Genomic DNA, 18,746 nt, shown 5'->3' with positions numbered 1-18,746 from the left:
AGTTATTCCGTTTAAAATAAATTTTGAGGACATTCGTCTTTCCAATGAGTCCGATGGATGATTTCGTCAGAGATAACTCCCCGCTATGAACTAGTGTTTGATTTGTTAGTCTTTTTTAGCCTCCAACGGAAACAACTTCGACAACATATAATATCATCATTTTTTTGGATGTAATAAGCAAAACTATAGCTTCTGAAGTACCAAAAATTCGCGAAAATGCATTTTCCTGTCACCTTATCTTTAGTTTCTATCCTAATATTTTTTATATAGTTTATTATATTACTCCAAACCTGTCTATTGTTAAAAATATAACGCTCCAATAGTTACAAGATAAGAAAACATGTTTCAAGAAGCCAACCAAACTAACCTGTTAAAAGAAAGAGTTATTTATGGCAGGCTATAATTGCCACGATTGCTGTCATCTACGAGGGTCATTTAAAAGATTCATAATACTATGGTTTCTATTTTTAAACGTAACCTTTGAAAATTAAACACTAAAGTAAAATTTGTGATGAGTGCCTTAATGCCCAATACGAACAAAGTATATATAGAAATGTATCAACAAGACATACAAATATTCTTATTACAACATAGTATCGTTCTAGAATCAAAGAGATCAATTCAATTTCATACGTTAAAAATCTATGTTATCAAAATCTGAATATTAATACTCAGCAAAAATTAGCAATTTAATTATTCGTGTAGCGTTGCTATGTGGTCGTAAAGAATGACAATTCCTTTAATCCGTAAAAAACATATTCTTAATTAAAAGTTAGCAAAAATCTCATTTATTCGGATTGTATAATTAATTTAGATTAGTCTGCAAAAGCAGATACGTGTAAGAGCCATATCGACTAATTAGCACTACTTCTCATGTTCTAAAAAATTTAAGGCGCATAATCCACAGAAAGCTGGGAAGAAATGAGGAAGGAAAACAACTTGGAAAATGACCATATTGATCTTATAAAAGGAACGATTATTACTCTTAAAGCAAAAGTGTGGGGAAATACATAAAAGCAAATATACCATAATAGACTTCATCAATTTCGGGAATGTATACGGTTGTCACACGTTCTGTTTTGGTTTATGAAGTTAAGGTATAGGTTACAAAAATCACAATTTGAAAATTATTAGAAATTATAAGGCGATAAGATGTACATAAATTTTACCAGGGTCAATATCTAGATGCGCGATTCCATTGGAGCAGCATTTAGAAGAAGACAATGACACAATTAGACTATTTTCTCGTATTGGGCATAATCCATAACATGAAGTTGTAAAAGTTGTTAAAATAGAGGAAACTGCATGTGTATTGCATAACTTCGTCAAACAACTCAGATCAATTAAAAAGAAGGCTGAATAATGAGGCAATTGAATGTCGAGATTATCTATGTTAATATTTATAAAACTATGCTGCCGTGTTTTGGCAAAATAGCTACACAGGTTAGTATTAATCAGTCACACTTGCCCAAAAATAATATGGATATCATAGTACCGATTATTCATTCATAATTGCACTTGAATGCTTTCAATTCTTGCTGGTTGATGAAGTTTATTACATATTTTAGGTCAAACCATTTCCGTCACTCTCCTATTACTGTGATGAAAGATTTGCTAAATTTCATTCATAAAACAACGCGAAAGTATAAATCGGTTTTTATATTTCTAGGTGTTGCCTAAGTCGCCGCCACAAAAATTGAATATGCTCTGTCATAGCAAAAAATAAAGACGTGCAGAATTTGACATGATTAGTATAGCATACCACTTTTTGTTATAACTTGTTATAACAGACCAAAAAGAGATTTAGAGGGGACTAACATGAATGAAAATAAAGCAGTGAGACATAAAACAGAGGTTAAATACACTAATAAAAGAAAACGAGTCCTCAGAGGAAGAAAATTAAGAAATGTAGAATGACCTTCACAGCTTTTATTACCTCCTCGTTGGAAGAAAAATTACGACTTTTTAAATTTTTTTTCAGTTGAGGAAAGAGATGATAGTCGGAAGGAGCCAAATCTGGTGAATAAGGGGGATGTTCTAGTAATTCAAACCCAAAATCACGAATTTTTTGCATAGCAATATGAGATTAGTGGGCAGGGGCGTTGTCCTTCAAAAACAAAATATCTTTGGATAGCTTTCCGCGTCTTTTCTCTTTAGGGTTTTCCGTAGAGTGGTTAGTTAAATCGAATAGTAATCTCCAGTTATTGTTCTACCCTCATCCAAAAAAATCAAACATGATTACTCCATGGCAATCCCGAAAAAACTGATCCAGCAGATTTTTGGACACGAAACTTCTTAGGTCTTGGAGAACCAAAGTGGCGCCATTCCATCGATTGTTGCTTTGTTTCTGGATCGTAAAAATGTACCCAAGTCTCATCCATAGTAACAATTCGGTTTAAGAAGTCTACATTGTTTTCAAATCGAGCACAGATCGAACGCGATGCTCCTACCCTTGCACGCTTTTGGTCAACATTCAAACATTTTTCACGGTCATATATGAAAGGCATTGATCACCAAGGATATTAAGCATATCTTCGTAAATCTGCTTACCTCTTAACCCTTTTAAATACAGGTACTTGATGATGGCTCGATACTCCAATTTTCGATTTTCACAATTTCAGTGGAAATCTTTTTTCTTTTAATTTATTGCGTAACTCTGTGGTTTACTTTTTTGACGTAAAACTTGTTTACACGTCAGACGTTTACACTTACACTTCTAATAAGTTATTGTTCGTTGCTATCGTAACGCAATTAACAGCAAATTAAGTAAACGAATATGAGAAATTTTCAACAGCAGACAAATAGAGAGAAGAAAGATCCAAAAGACTAAATGAAGTTGAAGAATAGAGAAGTAACACAGCAGCGGACATTAACAGTAGTAGTAATAGTATTAGTGAAGAGACAAAACTAATCATTATTGTTTCAATTACTAATCAATTCATGAATTGATTAGTAATAATTCTAGTTAAAACCTAAATGCGGAAGCAGATTTTTATGATGATTCTACAATTACCATTAATTTGAGTACATGGAACGCAAAATATTAATTAAAATTTAATTTGTAATTTTCCGTGTAGAAACAAACCGCCCACGTGTGTATACATGCTAAAATTAAAATTATTTTTCAGTTGAATTGCCGATAACAGATTATGAAATTTAATTGAACAATAGTCATCAACGGTTTCAAAATTGATTTGAGTTTTTTAACGTTCATTAACCGTAAGCTTGCTAGACCATTCAGGAATATTGCCTGCAGATAGAATGTTCCTATATTGGCACTATAATGAAAACATAGTCTATTTTGGTTTGTTAGTAGATTATTAGTTGTTCAATTGATTCCGAAGTTATATGAAAATAGAAGACGGTAATATTGATACCGGTTTAATATAATAAATGTTGTAGTTAAATGAATTTATTTACAATTCTCATGAAACATTCATTGAAAGTAAAAAAAAATTGTACGATTTAAAAAAAAATGGCGGCATTCTTGTACTATACAATAGAAAAATACAATTGGTTAATAGTTATTATGTCTAAACGAAATTGTTTGAGTACCACAGTTGTAGGTTGAAACACTGACTGTCTAAAATGTTAATTTGAAGAGTACTTTAAGGCGTACTATAATTACAACTGTTGCAGTTTCCATTAGTATCTTTGTGAAGATTATACAAAAAATGATAGAGTCTTACTGATATTTTCATATAATAGACAATTGTCGAATAAATCATTTTTCAATACACGTAACAAATACTTTCATAATGTTCAACTTTTCATTGCAATGTCAAACCCACCTGAAAGAGAGAAAACATTCTAAAATGATAAATACCGCGGGGGAAGCTAAATTGTTAAAATGATTCCAATTCATGTGTGCAATTGGCAGGTCCGGATTGAAATGTATGTTTCATATTTTTTCAATTCACCCTGCAGATATATTTCTAAAGGTCAAAAGCGCCCATTTGATTTTTATGGTAGATTCATTGAAGACAATGTTGAGATGTGCTTGCATAATAGATATTTCTCATTTTTATTCAAATTTTCATTTATTAGTTTATTAATCTACTTGCGTTTTGATAAAAAAAATTTTTTCTAATTTATTCCACTATTAACGACATGATTATCACTTTAACCGTTCTGATATAGCACCAATTATCCAAATCTCTTCTTATCGCACAAAATTGAAATGAATTCTGAACAGTTTCAGGACAAAATTACCTGGCATTTTATTCCCTAATACTAGCGATCTAATCTAAATATGAGAAGTTGAATAATATCTTAAACCCGAACCAGATTTAATCAAGTTTCCTGAATTCTCACATGATTGGAGAACATTTAATGTAGGTTAGATCTCCTAAGTAGTTTATTAGGTCGTCCTAGAGGACTAGTTATACAGAACTCCTCAGTCATAATAAAATTAAGGACTTAGGGTTGAGAATTTCTATAACAAACTATGAATACTGAAAGGGAGAGTTTTCTGTTTTCAAGTCAAATTTTATTTTCCTGATATTGAAAAAATTAACAGACTATACCTTTTGCTTCTGATATGGATGGTTGCTTGGCAAAAAATCTGTTTCTCACGTCATTGGATAGGAATGCTTAAATATATATTTCTGTTTGTGCAAACATATAAGAGTATATAAAGCATAAGAACATTAACATTTTATTGTTTTTCGCAATGCCCGATCCACACTCTCTACAAGGCTACTCGAGCGCGAGAATGGGACGTAGCGCTCGCCTCTTTGCGCTCTGAGTGTGGATGTTTAGCACTCTTGTCGCCCCGCTCGCCATGTTTCGTATCAAGAGCATCTAAAAGACGCCTCGCGAGAGTTTGGATCCACCATAAAGGAGAATGTGTTTAGGACATTGGCTTAAAAATAAGTTCACTTTTATTCGGTGATTGCAAAAGCATTTATTGATGAATTACTAGAGGGTGAAGCTGTTAGTACTTATGTCTTCAAAATAAAGCTTACTGGACTATATAACTCGTTTAATCGTATCGGGACTCATCGCTTAGAATTCTAGAGTGTCTAGCTTTTCATTGATTCACATTTTGAGATCACAATTATCGAAGCAATTTAACAAAAAAACAAAACAATGTCCGTGATAATAAAACCGATAAAAAACATTAACGAAATATAGAACTGGCAAATGGCAGTAGAGCAAATGTTCACTCGACATCTACCATAATATGAAAATTATATTCTTACTAATACATTGAGTTATTCTACAGTATATTGAATATATAGAATTTCACAAGTCATTTGATCTTGATATAAATGTTAGTTTAACATAAAAACTATTTTAACAAGGTTCTCCATGGCAGGATTCATTTCAAAATAAATGATTTCTAAATCTTTATGGGATTGTTGCGTGTGAAAGGGGAAATAGGTGTTAAATGCAATAATTTATGTTATAAATTCGATGACGCACGGAAAGAATTGTAATTTCACTATTTTCAAATTATATCCAACACTAAAATGAAACATTCAAACTTTGTGTTCTATTTTTACCAGTAAGAAAACAACATCAGAAGTTGACAATACAATTTATGTTGAAGAAAAAAATATTATCCAACAAATGTATGGGTGATATAAGGATGAATAACGTCTACAACTGCAAAATGTCAATAAAATCTGAGAATTATAACGGGCAAATGTTTTTGTCGATTTGAGTTTCAGGATATATTCCAGATAAGATGCGAGCTGGAGAATTATATGTTATTTCAAAATTACTACAAATGAATTGGAAGTTAACTGCAAATTCGATTTCCTCAACTTATTTCTGTCTTTAAATGAACTTTTCCAATTATAAATTAATTTGCTTTACGTATTTCAGGTATTTAAGATCCTTGAGATAATTGTCGTCGTCACACTTTCCCAGAAATGTCAACAGGAACATTGCAATTGAAAATTTTCATGAAACCTAAAACTTGTATGTACTATGTAAATAATGAATGAAAGTTTTGGACACAAACAGCAAAAGCAAAGAAAATGTTTGTAAACCTTGTCATCACTGAATATTCTGGCGATTAAATTTTAGTTCTAATCGAATTTCTCCTTTGTCGTGCTACAATGAATTCAATTTTTTGCGTGGCAATAACCAATCTCATAAAGCAAACTGCTAGTTACTTTCAAATAATTGGGAGCTGACGATGTGGTGAGCGTCACTAAATGGCTGGGATCTCATGGGATAGAAGAATTATTGTCACAGGTATTCAATGCTGCCAATAGTACTAGACTATAATTATCAAAGTAGTGAAATCATTGGGATAGTACAGATGTTACTAAGGATTAGTATTACTGAATATTATTTCAAGGAGAAAATACAAGAAATTCTTCTTAGCTAAAATTAAAACGATTTGAATATATGTCAAGTTATCGGATACTAAATTGTAGACAAAATCTATTAATCTTTATCCCAATTAATAGATTAATAATTAGAATAGACAATATTATACTTTCACATTTTTGAGATTAAAATTAAATTACATTTTTTTCTTCTAGTAGAATTATAAAAAATACTTACTTGCATTTAAAGGTACATTAGAATGTACCGGCATGTTGGTGATATGGTGATGAGTATTCTGAACGTGCCTTCCTTGGTAGCTGAGGACAGCCCCATGATGGTAGAGCACGTGGTGCCCATGACCACCATTGTGGTGTTGTCTGTACCCCGCCACTGTGTTTGCTAATCGTCACTTTTTGAAGGGTGTCGACATTTTGTTTAAATAGTTGGTTCTTTTTTGTGCCACAATGATGATTGGCTAATTTAGGCAGTCATAGATATTCTTATCTTATTTTTAACAATGTTCGGTTAGTGCCGTGAAAAAACTTTTCTGGATATATTTTCTCTTTATATGAAAGACAATTTCAAAATGTACCTAGCAGTAAATTAAGTTCAATTCAATTTCTAATGATTAAAAGTTATTACTAATATTTGCAGTAATGGCTAAAAACCAAAACCTGATAGTCTTTGATTATAAGATATATTATAGAAGATATTTTATTAGAGTAGCAACTAACTTGTCAATAGACGGAGTCACTGTTTTTGTGTATTTAATTTTTGTCTCTATTGTCGTGACAATAGAGACAAGAAAACAGCGAGACAAAACTTTCATTTTACTAAAAAAAATCTGAGTGTTTAAAATATTGATGCAGTTGTTAATAATGACTTATCTTGCATAAAAATGTATTGAAATCGAAACGATTACTATACCAATATTTGTGTAGGATAATAATGTAAACATGCCACAAAATATATACATTTATTATTCATTGTATATTCATAAATCTATTGATTTTTTGTATGATGTTAGTAACACATGTTTTGCATATTTGAACTAACTAACTACAAAATTTTTTATTTATATTCGTTTCTACATTTGGTAGATATACCTACTCATGGCTAATTCTATTATATAGCAGTTGAAATTAAAAATAGTTTTGTTTCAATTTCATTTTTCTTTCTTGTATTGAAAATCATTATTCCTCTTACTGTCAAATGATTTCAATTGTGTTTGATTATCTCCAAATTATCTTATAAAATTTTCTTCTAGGAGAAGCTTGTTTGTAGTGATAGTCTTGATCGATTCGATGTCATGCTGAATTTTTTTCTTAGCATAAATTATTTTATACGGTGTTTGGTATAAAATGTAGTTTTCAACGATTTTTCTTTGTTTGTTTGTAAAAAATAGAAACGCCTCATTCAAAATTGTGATAGTATAAGTATCCCATTTCCATTTTTTTCTTATAAATTTCCTGTAGTAAGTTTGTAGCTGTGTCAGCAATAAAATGTATTAGTCGTGAAAAACGTAATTGAAGTGGATAATTTTCAATTGATAAGTATGGTGTACATCAATAATTGATAATTAATTTGATTATTATAAACCTAAAATCAAGAATATTTAGATGCATATATATAAGGGTTTTCTTATTGGGAATTTGGTAATGAAACACCAAAGTAGACTAACTTTTAAATTTTTTTAATATATAATTAATTGAGATTTGTGATGTAAGTTGAACAAATATTCAAAATGACGTTGATTGGAATATTGATTAATTGAAATATTGATTCTGGTTAATCAATATTTCTATCGACGTCAATTTGAATATTGAAATTTGAAACCTATGAATTTAAAATTTTTACAAGAATTTATACAAATTAAAGCCACGACGTACAAATGCCAATTAATTATTTCCCAGACGATAAATACATAAGTATTCGAAAGCTCGGAAAATATATTAATAATCCACTTTGGTGTTTCCTTGCCACATTCCCAATAAAAAACGGCTCATAATATAGCCGGCAAAGACTTCTTTACAATTCATATGAATAAATATATTAATGCATCTAAATGTTCTTCATTTTAGGTCTTTTCTGTTTTAAAATTAGTTTTTTTGATAGTTTCTAAAAGAAAGATAAATTCTAACGTTTCCATTTTTTTTTTATATATATATATATATATATATATATATTAGATTTTTTATGCTTATACCCAATTATTGGTGGGTTCAGTAAATATTAAGTAATAAGTCAATACTAATACGTTTAAATTAACTGTATAAACGCAATCCATTAATGTATCTTTAATCTTTTCAGAGAGAATCGACACTAATTACTCTGAGCCTAAATAAACGATGATCATTTTATTAATCACAAAATAAATGCGTTTCTGATTAAATATCACTCTAATAAAACTGAAGTAGATGATATTTATATTTGTTCGTGAATAAATTTTCTGCCTGAAATTCGACAACACAGTTTATTTTGCGTTACTCGAAATTTGAGTGTTTTTTCACAAGGTGAAACATCAAAGGGACTTATATAAAAATGATTTAATAAATACTTGCTTTGACATAAAGTGGCTTCGAAGTATTTTTATTGTCAACTTTGATACTTCATAATTAAAATTTTTAGGTACATAAACGTTGAAAATTTTAAGTCAGATTTTACGTTAGAGGGAAAACATTCGTTGTTTTGACATTATTGGATATTTTTGAGAAAAAGATTACGAGCTCCATATACACGGGACCGATTAATTTCGAAATTTATTATCATTCGTACTTTATGAGCGACCCAATATATCTCATTAGTGAAATGAAAATTAGTTAACTGCGATGTTATACCATACCAATGAACAAATATTACTGAATGTTTTTTACCTAGTTACAAAGCAAATACTAATTTACGAATATTGTGCCTAAGAATCGTTTATTCCAGTGTAAATACAAAAATTTAGAACAAACAATAGGGTAATTGACAGTTTCAACAATTCCTAATATAAATATTTTCATGATATGTTAAAAACGATAAATTCATTATTATGTGAAACAGACTAAAAACGCTGTTTATCGCGAAAAAGACGCGTGAAATTTGGCTTTCACGCGAAAACGTACGAAATCAAAATCAAAACTATTATTTCTTTCACACTCTTTGATTTGACATAATTATTTTTTAGTAAAAATTAACCCTCTGATCACAAAAAGTGATTAAAAAGTTTAGTGGTAGTTTTCGCCCCCAAACGGTCAAGATAGATTTTTCTCGTATTCAGGACAATCAAAACATGTATATCAGATTGCAGTTTTATTTTTCGATTAAAGCTAGTTGATTCTATTTGTTATTCAACTAATTCTAAAGTTGAGGAACATATTTTCTTAAAGGAATCATGACCAGTTCTTCAGGTTCATAAACATGTGAGGTCCATCGTACTTTATCATCGACATTTCCTCTGCCTCTGTTATATATGTGTCGAAAAGAATAGATGAGGTCCATTAATTTTTGTAGAAGTTAAATTGTTTTGAATTTTCGTGATTTAAAGAAAATTCCATTCCGTTCTACCATTTGAAAGGAAAAGATATGTATGATGAAAAAATACAAAACAAAGAAATTCTAATGAAATTGATTCGACTGTAGGGCATTGTTAATAAAACAGAAAGAGGCAGACCTAACATATCTTATTCTGGTTACTTCGTACTTTATCACTGTGATAAAATTCGTGATTCGTGAAGTTGGCATTATAACTTTTGTTTCTGAGATTGCTTTTGTTTTGCAGCCTACGACAACGCTAAATAAATGAAGTTGCTTAGTAAACAGTTCGTTTGCTTGATATATGGTTCTATTTTTTTTTTTTTTTGAAAGAGAACTGAATTTAAAGGTTTGGATATGATAATGTAGTTAATGTTGTTTTTTAAGTTATATTTCACAAACTTCTGTCGATACCGTTTAGTTTGTATTAGGTAATTAACTATGAATGTATGATACTTTTGCTAGTGTTACAAATTCGTATTGCTGAATCAATATTATTTAATAAATAGATTTGTGAAATTTTATTCTTAATACTTATTTTTTTTTCATATAATCACTTTCTTTGTCTGTCGCTAACTGTAATATCTCAATTGATATTTGCTTGAGTTAGAAGTTACGAGACCCGTTACTATCAGGTCTTTAATTTAGAAAAAAGATTCTTAACGAAAAACATAAGCAGTGCAATGTCTGAACCTAGCTTACAAATTATAGCCCGAGAAGTAGGTACTCAAATGCGATTTCTGGGTGAGTGAGTGGGTACACAAAAGTATTTTGCTAGTACTGATATTTATAAGATTAGGGTGGCTAGGTTTTACAACTGTTAATTAAAAACCGCTGAAAAATTGATATTATGAATTTCACTTCATTTTCCTCTCACAGAGAAAACTCATTATATTATATATTCAGTGGTCTTGAACGATAGTAAGCCGAACAGAAGGATTCGTCCAAATGCCCCTACTGTGATGGAGTGCAGGATGATGCGCTTCACACGTTTTTCTACTCTGAACAATCGACGGTGAAGAGATAGGGATTGGGGTCAGCAATCTGTCAGCAGACACTATTTTAATGAAGATGTTAAGATAATGGAACCAATGGGATCTGGTTTCTTACATTTCTTACCCGAACTAATGTGTTAAACAGTTCCAGGTTGGTGTTGATAAAAGAAGAGGCGGAGTTTTTAGTTGGTGTGGAAAGTAATGAGCTTCCGAGTCTACCACTCTGTGCGTAAATCACGACTACACTTAGAGCGGGCTATGGTAACAATATCATTGTTTCCTCTTTGATCATGTGGACAAAACCAATTTTTCCTTTTTTTTTTCTCGATATACCCATTAGTACTTCATTGGACTTCAAACCACCATCATTAATAATTCGCAGACATCAACACTACGGGAATGCATAATGGAGTAATATCCTTTTTAGCGCACATGATGGCCCTAGAAGTATAGACATGTGTACGAAATATCGTTGTGCCGATAATATCCTACAAAGCAGTTTACTGCCATTTCAATAGCGTCCTCAGGACCTTTTTCAGTGACGTGACGTACGTCCACATATTGCTCGTCAAACTTTCTCTAAGAAACTTGCCTTGATGTTTCACTGTGGCCAGGACACTTTCAAATTGGTACCACAAACTCTGGTGCAGTTAATTCTTGGAGCGTGGTCACAACCACGTATATGCAGCTAAATTTCTTGATGAAGAAAGAAAGAAGAAAGAATTTCTTTAGCAAGAATGTATCTATGAATATATTAAATATCTTAAGTTTAATATGAATTGGAAAATGTACAAGAAAAAACATTATAAAAGCACGGACGAAAGAAAGATAGTTATAATTACAAAAGTACATTTTGTAGATCTAATGATGCTCTGTACAATTCATGGGAACAAACATTTCAATTGTATTTCAATTCCAAACCAATTAGAAATTTTCAATTCCATAACCATAATATTAAATTAAGCAGAAATCGTTAGAATATCAAAGCGTTTTCCACTACACGTATTCTTTATTCTAGGATGGCGACGCACCAGATGATATTGTTTATTTTCAATTTACGCAAAATACACAATTTATTTAATAATACAAACAGCAATGCTGGGACTCTGTGTATAAATATTTGTAGGAACTGAGGCGAGTACGCATATCCAAATAGTAGTATTTGTTACCGTGCAGGAATAATTCATTTTCGAAAATTATTAAGCGTTTAGAGAAACACAACGGTTAATTTAAGTTTCGTCGAATGAATCTATTTCGCGTTAATAGAAATCACTAGCTGTGGAAAACGTAATAATAAATAAAAAATGATTTAAACATTTTCACGACATAATATATCGTAGTTTGTATGAAATAAATCATTTATCGAATATAATCTCACCGATCTTATTTTTTCCAACATATGCCTTGTTCCTGTTATATAAGGAGATTCATTGAAAATGTCCAATATCAGAGCTGTACCAAATATTACAATTTTACTTCGTTTCATGTTATTGATATTTATCAAATGATGTCTGGCCTAATGATTTTCCCTTTCTTGGGATGTGCGATATGATTTATGATTTAATTGAAGCGGAAAAGTTGCGGCTCGAAGATATTCACAATTATACATTAATCTAAACTAAGACAACAATTTATCGTCCTTAAATTTAACACGGATCCACAAAAGATACAATTTTACTTCATGTTGCTGGCAGATTTAAATCTAGTAATAAGGATAAGCCAGTCTGTTTTTAGAAAATTGAATTCATAATACTTCTTTTAAGAATTCATTATCTTCAGATTCACCTATACATAAACAATTTATCCAATTTTTGTTAGATAAACAAAATATTAACCCAGAAACTGATCTTTCACAGAATTCTGATTAAAGAGGAAATTTTCAGCGTGAGTTAACTTTAATGTGTTTATTTGATAGGTCTTTTAGAACTATCAACCAATTTAAATTACATTTACACAAATTACTAGAGGATATATCTCTCGATTCAAATCAATATAACTAGCAATATTTGTATCAATCATTATTTGCTCAATTATTTTATCATTTAGAATACTTCAAAACATTATTTTGAGTTGTTCAGAGGTTCAATGGACATTCTTAATGAATCAACTTATATATTGGTTAGATTTCAAGATAATGTTTAGAGATCTCTTAAGCTCCAAAAATACAGCACATTTGTCACCGCTGTTTTGACGTTATTTGAGTTATAGCATTAACATTTTTTATTTTGTGCTTCAGTGGCTTGTAATGAATAACTTGTTAAATACAAATAGCTCCAGCTAATTTATTAAATTTCATTGAAAACTCTCATCAATATCTTCCCAAATTCAACTTTCTTAAGAGAAACAAGACATACTGGCGATAGTTTGAAGAGTATAGTAGTGAATAATGGGTATTGGATGATCTGTCATTGTCATATCTACCGTATTTCGGGAAATCTAGCAAAATTTCAAATTAGCGCAATTTTTCTCTTAAAATTTTTGAAAATACTGAATACTATGCTTAGTTTATTTTATATCTGAATGTCATTATATTGAATTTGGAAATATACTCGAAGTTTCCTCAATATTAACTGTTTCGCTCGAATAAAATATTGTTAGTGTATGATATATGTTGTCATGATACTGTAATATAAATTAAATAAAAACGATGCAAGTGGTGGAATTTTTGATAGTTTGGAAATAAGAAGAAAAATAGAGATTTCTAGTATGTAACAACAGTACTGGCATAACTTTGATTTCGAGTACTTATTTTTCAATAATTGAAATTTGGAATCTGGAATAAATTTGTTAGAACCTATTAGGGAAAGCTAAAAATCAAATTCAATTTATTTGCAGATTTGACTATTAGGGACAAACTAACACTCGCGTGAAATGTCAAGTTAACGGTGGTATCATGATGTATGTTCAGACAAAGAAAGATTTGTTAAATATGTCAAATGACGATTGTTTTCAAGAAATGAAATCAAATAATTTGTACCGAGATTGGATTGTTTTGATGGGAAATAACAAAATCTAGTACTAACCTGAATACGTTATAAATTTAATCTTATTTGTGTCGGATACAGTGATTGAATTTTTTGATATTGATTCTAGTGTAATGTTATAATGTAATATATTGTTATTTATTTAACATTTTTTACAAGATCTGTAATTAACTTTATTCTTAATTCTAGAATAAATGTTTTGGATTCCTTTTTGAAGAAAGCGGTATATTTACTTCATTATTTACGTTCAATGTGGTTCTCAACATCTCCCATAAAGTGGAGGATTTATACATCAATTCTTTAAAGTGTGCAAGAAAACGTTCTAAGAAAAAGAATCTATCTTATTAATATTTGCTAATGCTATGAAAACTTTGTTCTAGACTTTTTCTGATGTCTGATAATAAATTGATAGATATTGATTTCGCAGATTATTATCGAATTCTGCGTAATTTACATATTTGATCACTACATACCTTCACTACTATTGAAATTTATGCAAAAACTAAGTATGAGTCAATAAAAAAAGATTTTATTCAAAAATAGCACAAATTTGAATATTTCCCAATCATGATACAATAGAGATAAACTGATGAGAAAATCTTAAATATAGAATAACTGGTCAATCACAAATTTATTGGAAAATCAACAGCCTTGATACAACGCTCTGAGATTTGCAACTAGAAAACTAACAAGAAACTCTGTTTCTGTCAATATCATAATTAGCACTAATAAATTTTTATTACATAAAAAGCTAAAGTTTTGGATGAAATAGAATTTTCATAATAGCTACGAGTAGAACTTTTACTTCGTTATAGCATTGTTCTTTGTAAACTGCTCTCGAAACTTTGGACATATTTCAACAAACAATGATTGATTGGGTACGTTTAGGTTTTTAGTTGAAAGAAATTTGTATGCTATCACTTAATAACTGTGCGACAAGTTATTGATTCTAGAGCATTTTCCCTAATTACTAAGGGTGTATTTCGAAGCTAATAGAAATTTGGATTTTATAACTTCGTTTCTAAAAAGTACGAAGTAATATTTTACCAAAAAACTTAAGTAGAAATTAGAACTAACATTAGAAATACAACTATACTATACAATTATTTACATTGCACTAGTTTAAACCCGTTCTAATCATTTATTTAATTATATAGCTATACTATATTTTAGTGGGATTGTATATAATGTTTTTTCCATGACATATGTCTTGAATACCGTATCAACATAAAGTACTAAAGTACTAAATAAACTCACGATATGATATGAGGATAAAGTTTTAACTCTGAACGTTATTTACAGGTGGTAATAACGATTTATAGGTGGAAATTAGTCAAATAAGGACAATGAGTAGAGTTAATAATGAAAACTGTGACATACCTGACATCAAAAGATCCTTATTTAAGTCGAAAATCAAGGTCATAGTTTGCTACGATTTTGAGAATGTGTTCCAAATGTGACAACTACGGAAAATGAAGAAGGAAATGGGACGTTCGCGATAAAAAAGACCTAAACAATTGATCATGGTTTTTTTCTAGACCATGTCATGAATCATTCTCGATTCGCAAGTTTTTGGTCGCTAAAAGTCCCATATCCGTGCCACTCAGATTGTTCGACCTCTAGCTCCAGAAAATTAAAAATAAGGAAAACGTTTTAACATAATTTTTAACATTCGGAAGATCACGACAAACACCATAATAGACTTCCACAAATGCTTGCAGTTGAGAATTCAACGTTAGGAAAAGAGCGGTATGTTAAAGTAAAATGATCACACCTGATATTCAGTATTTAGAGCTGGGCAGTTATTTATTCTAAATAAAAATTCTAGAATCAATTCAAAATTCTGAAATGGTGTATTCAGTTAAGTATTTTCAAACCAATATACAAGGGTACCCATAGTGACAATGGTCAACAAAATAAAATGTATACATTAAGCAATAGGCAGGAGCCTTATCAATGCAAATTTTATGAACAGCTCTATATGAAATTGTGAATGAACCAATTCATACAAAATATAAGTCGTACGTTAGAACTAATTTTTATTTCCTTAAATGTTCTGTAGGAATAATTGAGATGTTATCATCTTATAGGTGATTGTCCATATGGTCCTTTAACCTGTTATTTGGTATTCTCTCCACATGGTTCTCTTCTGTTTCTCCACTTTCTGGTAGTATAAGATACAAATTGTAATTAATCCAAGTATTCGCATTTCGTTTTGTTATTGGGATCGCTTTATCTATTATCGCATACGTCATAACCTTTGTTATAAATTCATAAATTATTTCTTTGCTTGTATATTTACTTTTCCAAAGTATATCTCTCGAATAATGTGATATTAATGATGCTTTTGTTGTTTGAGCTTTCACTTTCTCCTTTTGTTTCATAGTTCTTGTTTATTTTCCCTAAGATATTTGTACATTACTTGTTTTACGCTGGATAGACCCCAGTTTTTCATCTTCTTGTTACCCATGATATTGTAAGAAAGTTTACTATTTGGTGAAGATTTATTGAAAAAATATATTAGATATTATTTAGAATATAAAATTCGATAAAGAGTACGACATGGTTGAATTAATTTTCACTTCTGCAACAATTTGTAATGCGGCTTAATATCCCAGAACAATTTAAATGAGGTACAAAGTTGTTATGGATGACTTGGAATCAACGTATGTAGAAGATAAGTTATTAGGAAAAATTCAGCTGAATCTTCGCACTACAGGCCCATAGGGAAGATCAAGATTTATACTTGAAACAGGAATCAGATGGAAGTTGCCATTTAACAAGTTGATATCTAAAAAAAATTTCTCAACTGAATCAATAGGAGAATTGTTGACATTAATATTCAACCAAGAAACATCCTGGGTTCAAGTTATATTAAAAGAGGCGAATCAGTTAATGAATTTCTTAAATTAGAAGAAAAAAACAGCAGTATCGTATTAATCAATTTTTTGCCTATGACTCGTTCTCAAAAAATTGATTTAATTAGTACAGTCAATCTTGTCGAAAAAAACATAAATTGAGAGCAGTATCCTTATTTGTGCATATTGTATGTTGCTTGGCCACTATTTGGTGCTGGTATTTTTTTAATTAATGCTCAAGATCAATATTTAACCTATTATTCAAAAAATGTGATTAAGATAATAAATTAAAAATTCATTAAACACGCCCAAATGTACTAGCACCCTTTAATAGCAACCTAATAACTAATTACTATTATTACTATTAAAATTGACTTCTAGAGAGAGAGAGAGAGAAAGAGAAATGCTTTATTGTCAAAAAATTGTTACAATTTGTAAACAAAAGATTGTAACAACTAAAAAACAAACATGAAAATAACTAAATAAAGATAAAACAAATAACATAAAATTACGTCATATAGAATAAAACCACAATGAGTAACAAAATTATAGGTAAAAGTAATAGATAATAATTAGTAAATAAGTCCATAGCAAAATTAAACCAGTATGCAGCATGTCCGCAATTAAATATTATTATTAGAATAGAAGTCGTTTACAGGCACTTTCCAATAAATATGCAGGAAAAGATGATATCGATTTTATTTCAATTGGCAAATAATTGTGCAATTTTTTGCATTGTAAAATTTGAGCCCTTAACTAATTATGAATGTGGAGTAAGTCGTGCTCCGCGTTCCTAAGTGGATAGCCGTGCAACGATCTTTCTGAAATTGGAGAAGCGTGCTTACGAATTAGGCGATCAGATTGAAAGATGAATAAGGAAGAAAGAGACAGAATGTTTAATCTTTTAAAGAAGTTTCTGCAGTGAGCCCTGCTGTTTAGTCCGAGTAAATATCTAACAGCTCTCTTTTGAAGTTTGAAGATTCGCTTAAATTGAGTCGCACCACACGTACCCCAGAAGGGAAGAACATATCGAAGACGCGACTCAATAGACTGTTAAGGAGGTGGATAAGTTCCTTGGAAACTCATCTCAGCGCAAAACAGAAGGATCTTCATTTTTTAGATAAAGCTGTAATTTGTAACTCCCATTGCAAGGAATTGTCCATAACAAGCCCTAAAAATTTTACAGATTCAACGACATTAATGGTGGTGTTATTTAATAAAAAAGGCTGCAATGTATTTTTATATGATAAAACTTTGGTTTTAGAAGCCAAGAGAAGATAAGAATCGCACCATTATTTAAGGGTGATTAGGTCACTAGATATGGTCCTATGAAGGGCCTAGTACTCAGCTTTGGGGTACTCCACATTCTATTGGCTTGCAAGATGACATCGTTTTATCAACTCTTACTTCTGTTGGTAAGGTATGACTTAAACCATGCGAGAGCTGTTCCCCTGAAACTGTTGTACTGCAATTTGTTGATTAAAATATTATGATTAACACAATCGAAAGCCTTAGAAAAATCACAAAAAGTTGTTGCAGTCGAGTGATGGCTGTTTAGGTTACGTTTGAGTGTTTCTTGTAATATACTTGTAATATGAATTCCTCATAATGTTCAAAAAATAAAATCATTGTATTCAAAATGGACTTTCCGTTTTGTGTGTATTGTGTACATTATATGCAAAAAATTAATAAGAAAAATGACTCAAATCATGTTTTATGGATTTCTTAAGAATATATGACGCTATCTAATTATATATAATTATTTTTGACAAATGATGTAGCCACTAATTTCATTTAGAATAGATTAAGTCCATATATTTATATTATACGTAAAATTCTCTATTTTAGTATTTTATTTTTATAGGAACATGTTGTATGTATTATCGACTATATATGTTCAAAACGGGTATTTCCCCGTGGGAAATCTCTTCAAGCACTCAGACACTAAGAGAGCAGACTTTTTACTTACCCTTTTTCTTTTAAAAGTACATTTTGTCCGGAATAATATATAAACGAGAAAGTGATGAGATGTGATGGAGTAAACATTATCGAATTTAAATAAATGGTTCTGTTTAACTAAACATACAGGAAAATATCCGTTTTTTCAG

The 18,746-nt window shown here is 30.4% G+C and overlaps 1 protein-coding gene across 14 annotated transcripts in view; it reads right to left on the bottom strand.

The window, feature by feature from the left end:
* LOC130901333 (calmodulin-binding transcription activator 2-like) overlaps window positions 1–18,746 on the bottom strand; it is a 488,194-nt gene that overhangs the window by 230,785 nt on the left and 238,663 nt on the right. The window contains exon 2 of one of the 14 annotated variants that reach the window (XM_057812731.1): window positions 6,523–6,827. The exons of 10 other annotated variants lie outside the window; for them this stretch is intronic. In XM_057812731.1, coding sequence (XP_057668714.1) covers window positions 6,523–6,556 — 34 coding nt within the window. In that variant the 5' untranslated portion in view covers window positions 6,557–6,827. Of the gene's footprint in view, window positions 1–6,522; window positions 6,878–18,746 lie in introns of all 14 variants that reach the window. 3 more of the 14 variants (XM_057812720.1, XM_057812710.1, XM_057812741.1) reach the window with 3 other exon arrangements.

This window comes from Diorhabda carinulata, chromosome 1 (genome assembly GCF_026250575.1).
Source record: "Diorhabda carinulata isolate Delta chromosome 1, icDioCari1.1, whole genome shotgun sequence".
Lineage (NCBI taxonomy): Eukaryota > Metazoa > Arthropoda > Insecta > Coleoptera > Chrysomelidae > Diorhabda > Diorhabda carinulata.
This window is presented reverse-complemented; position numbering and strand designations above follow the sequence as displayed.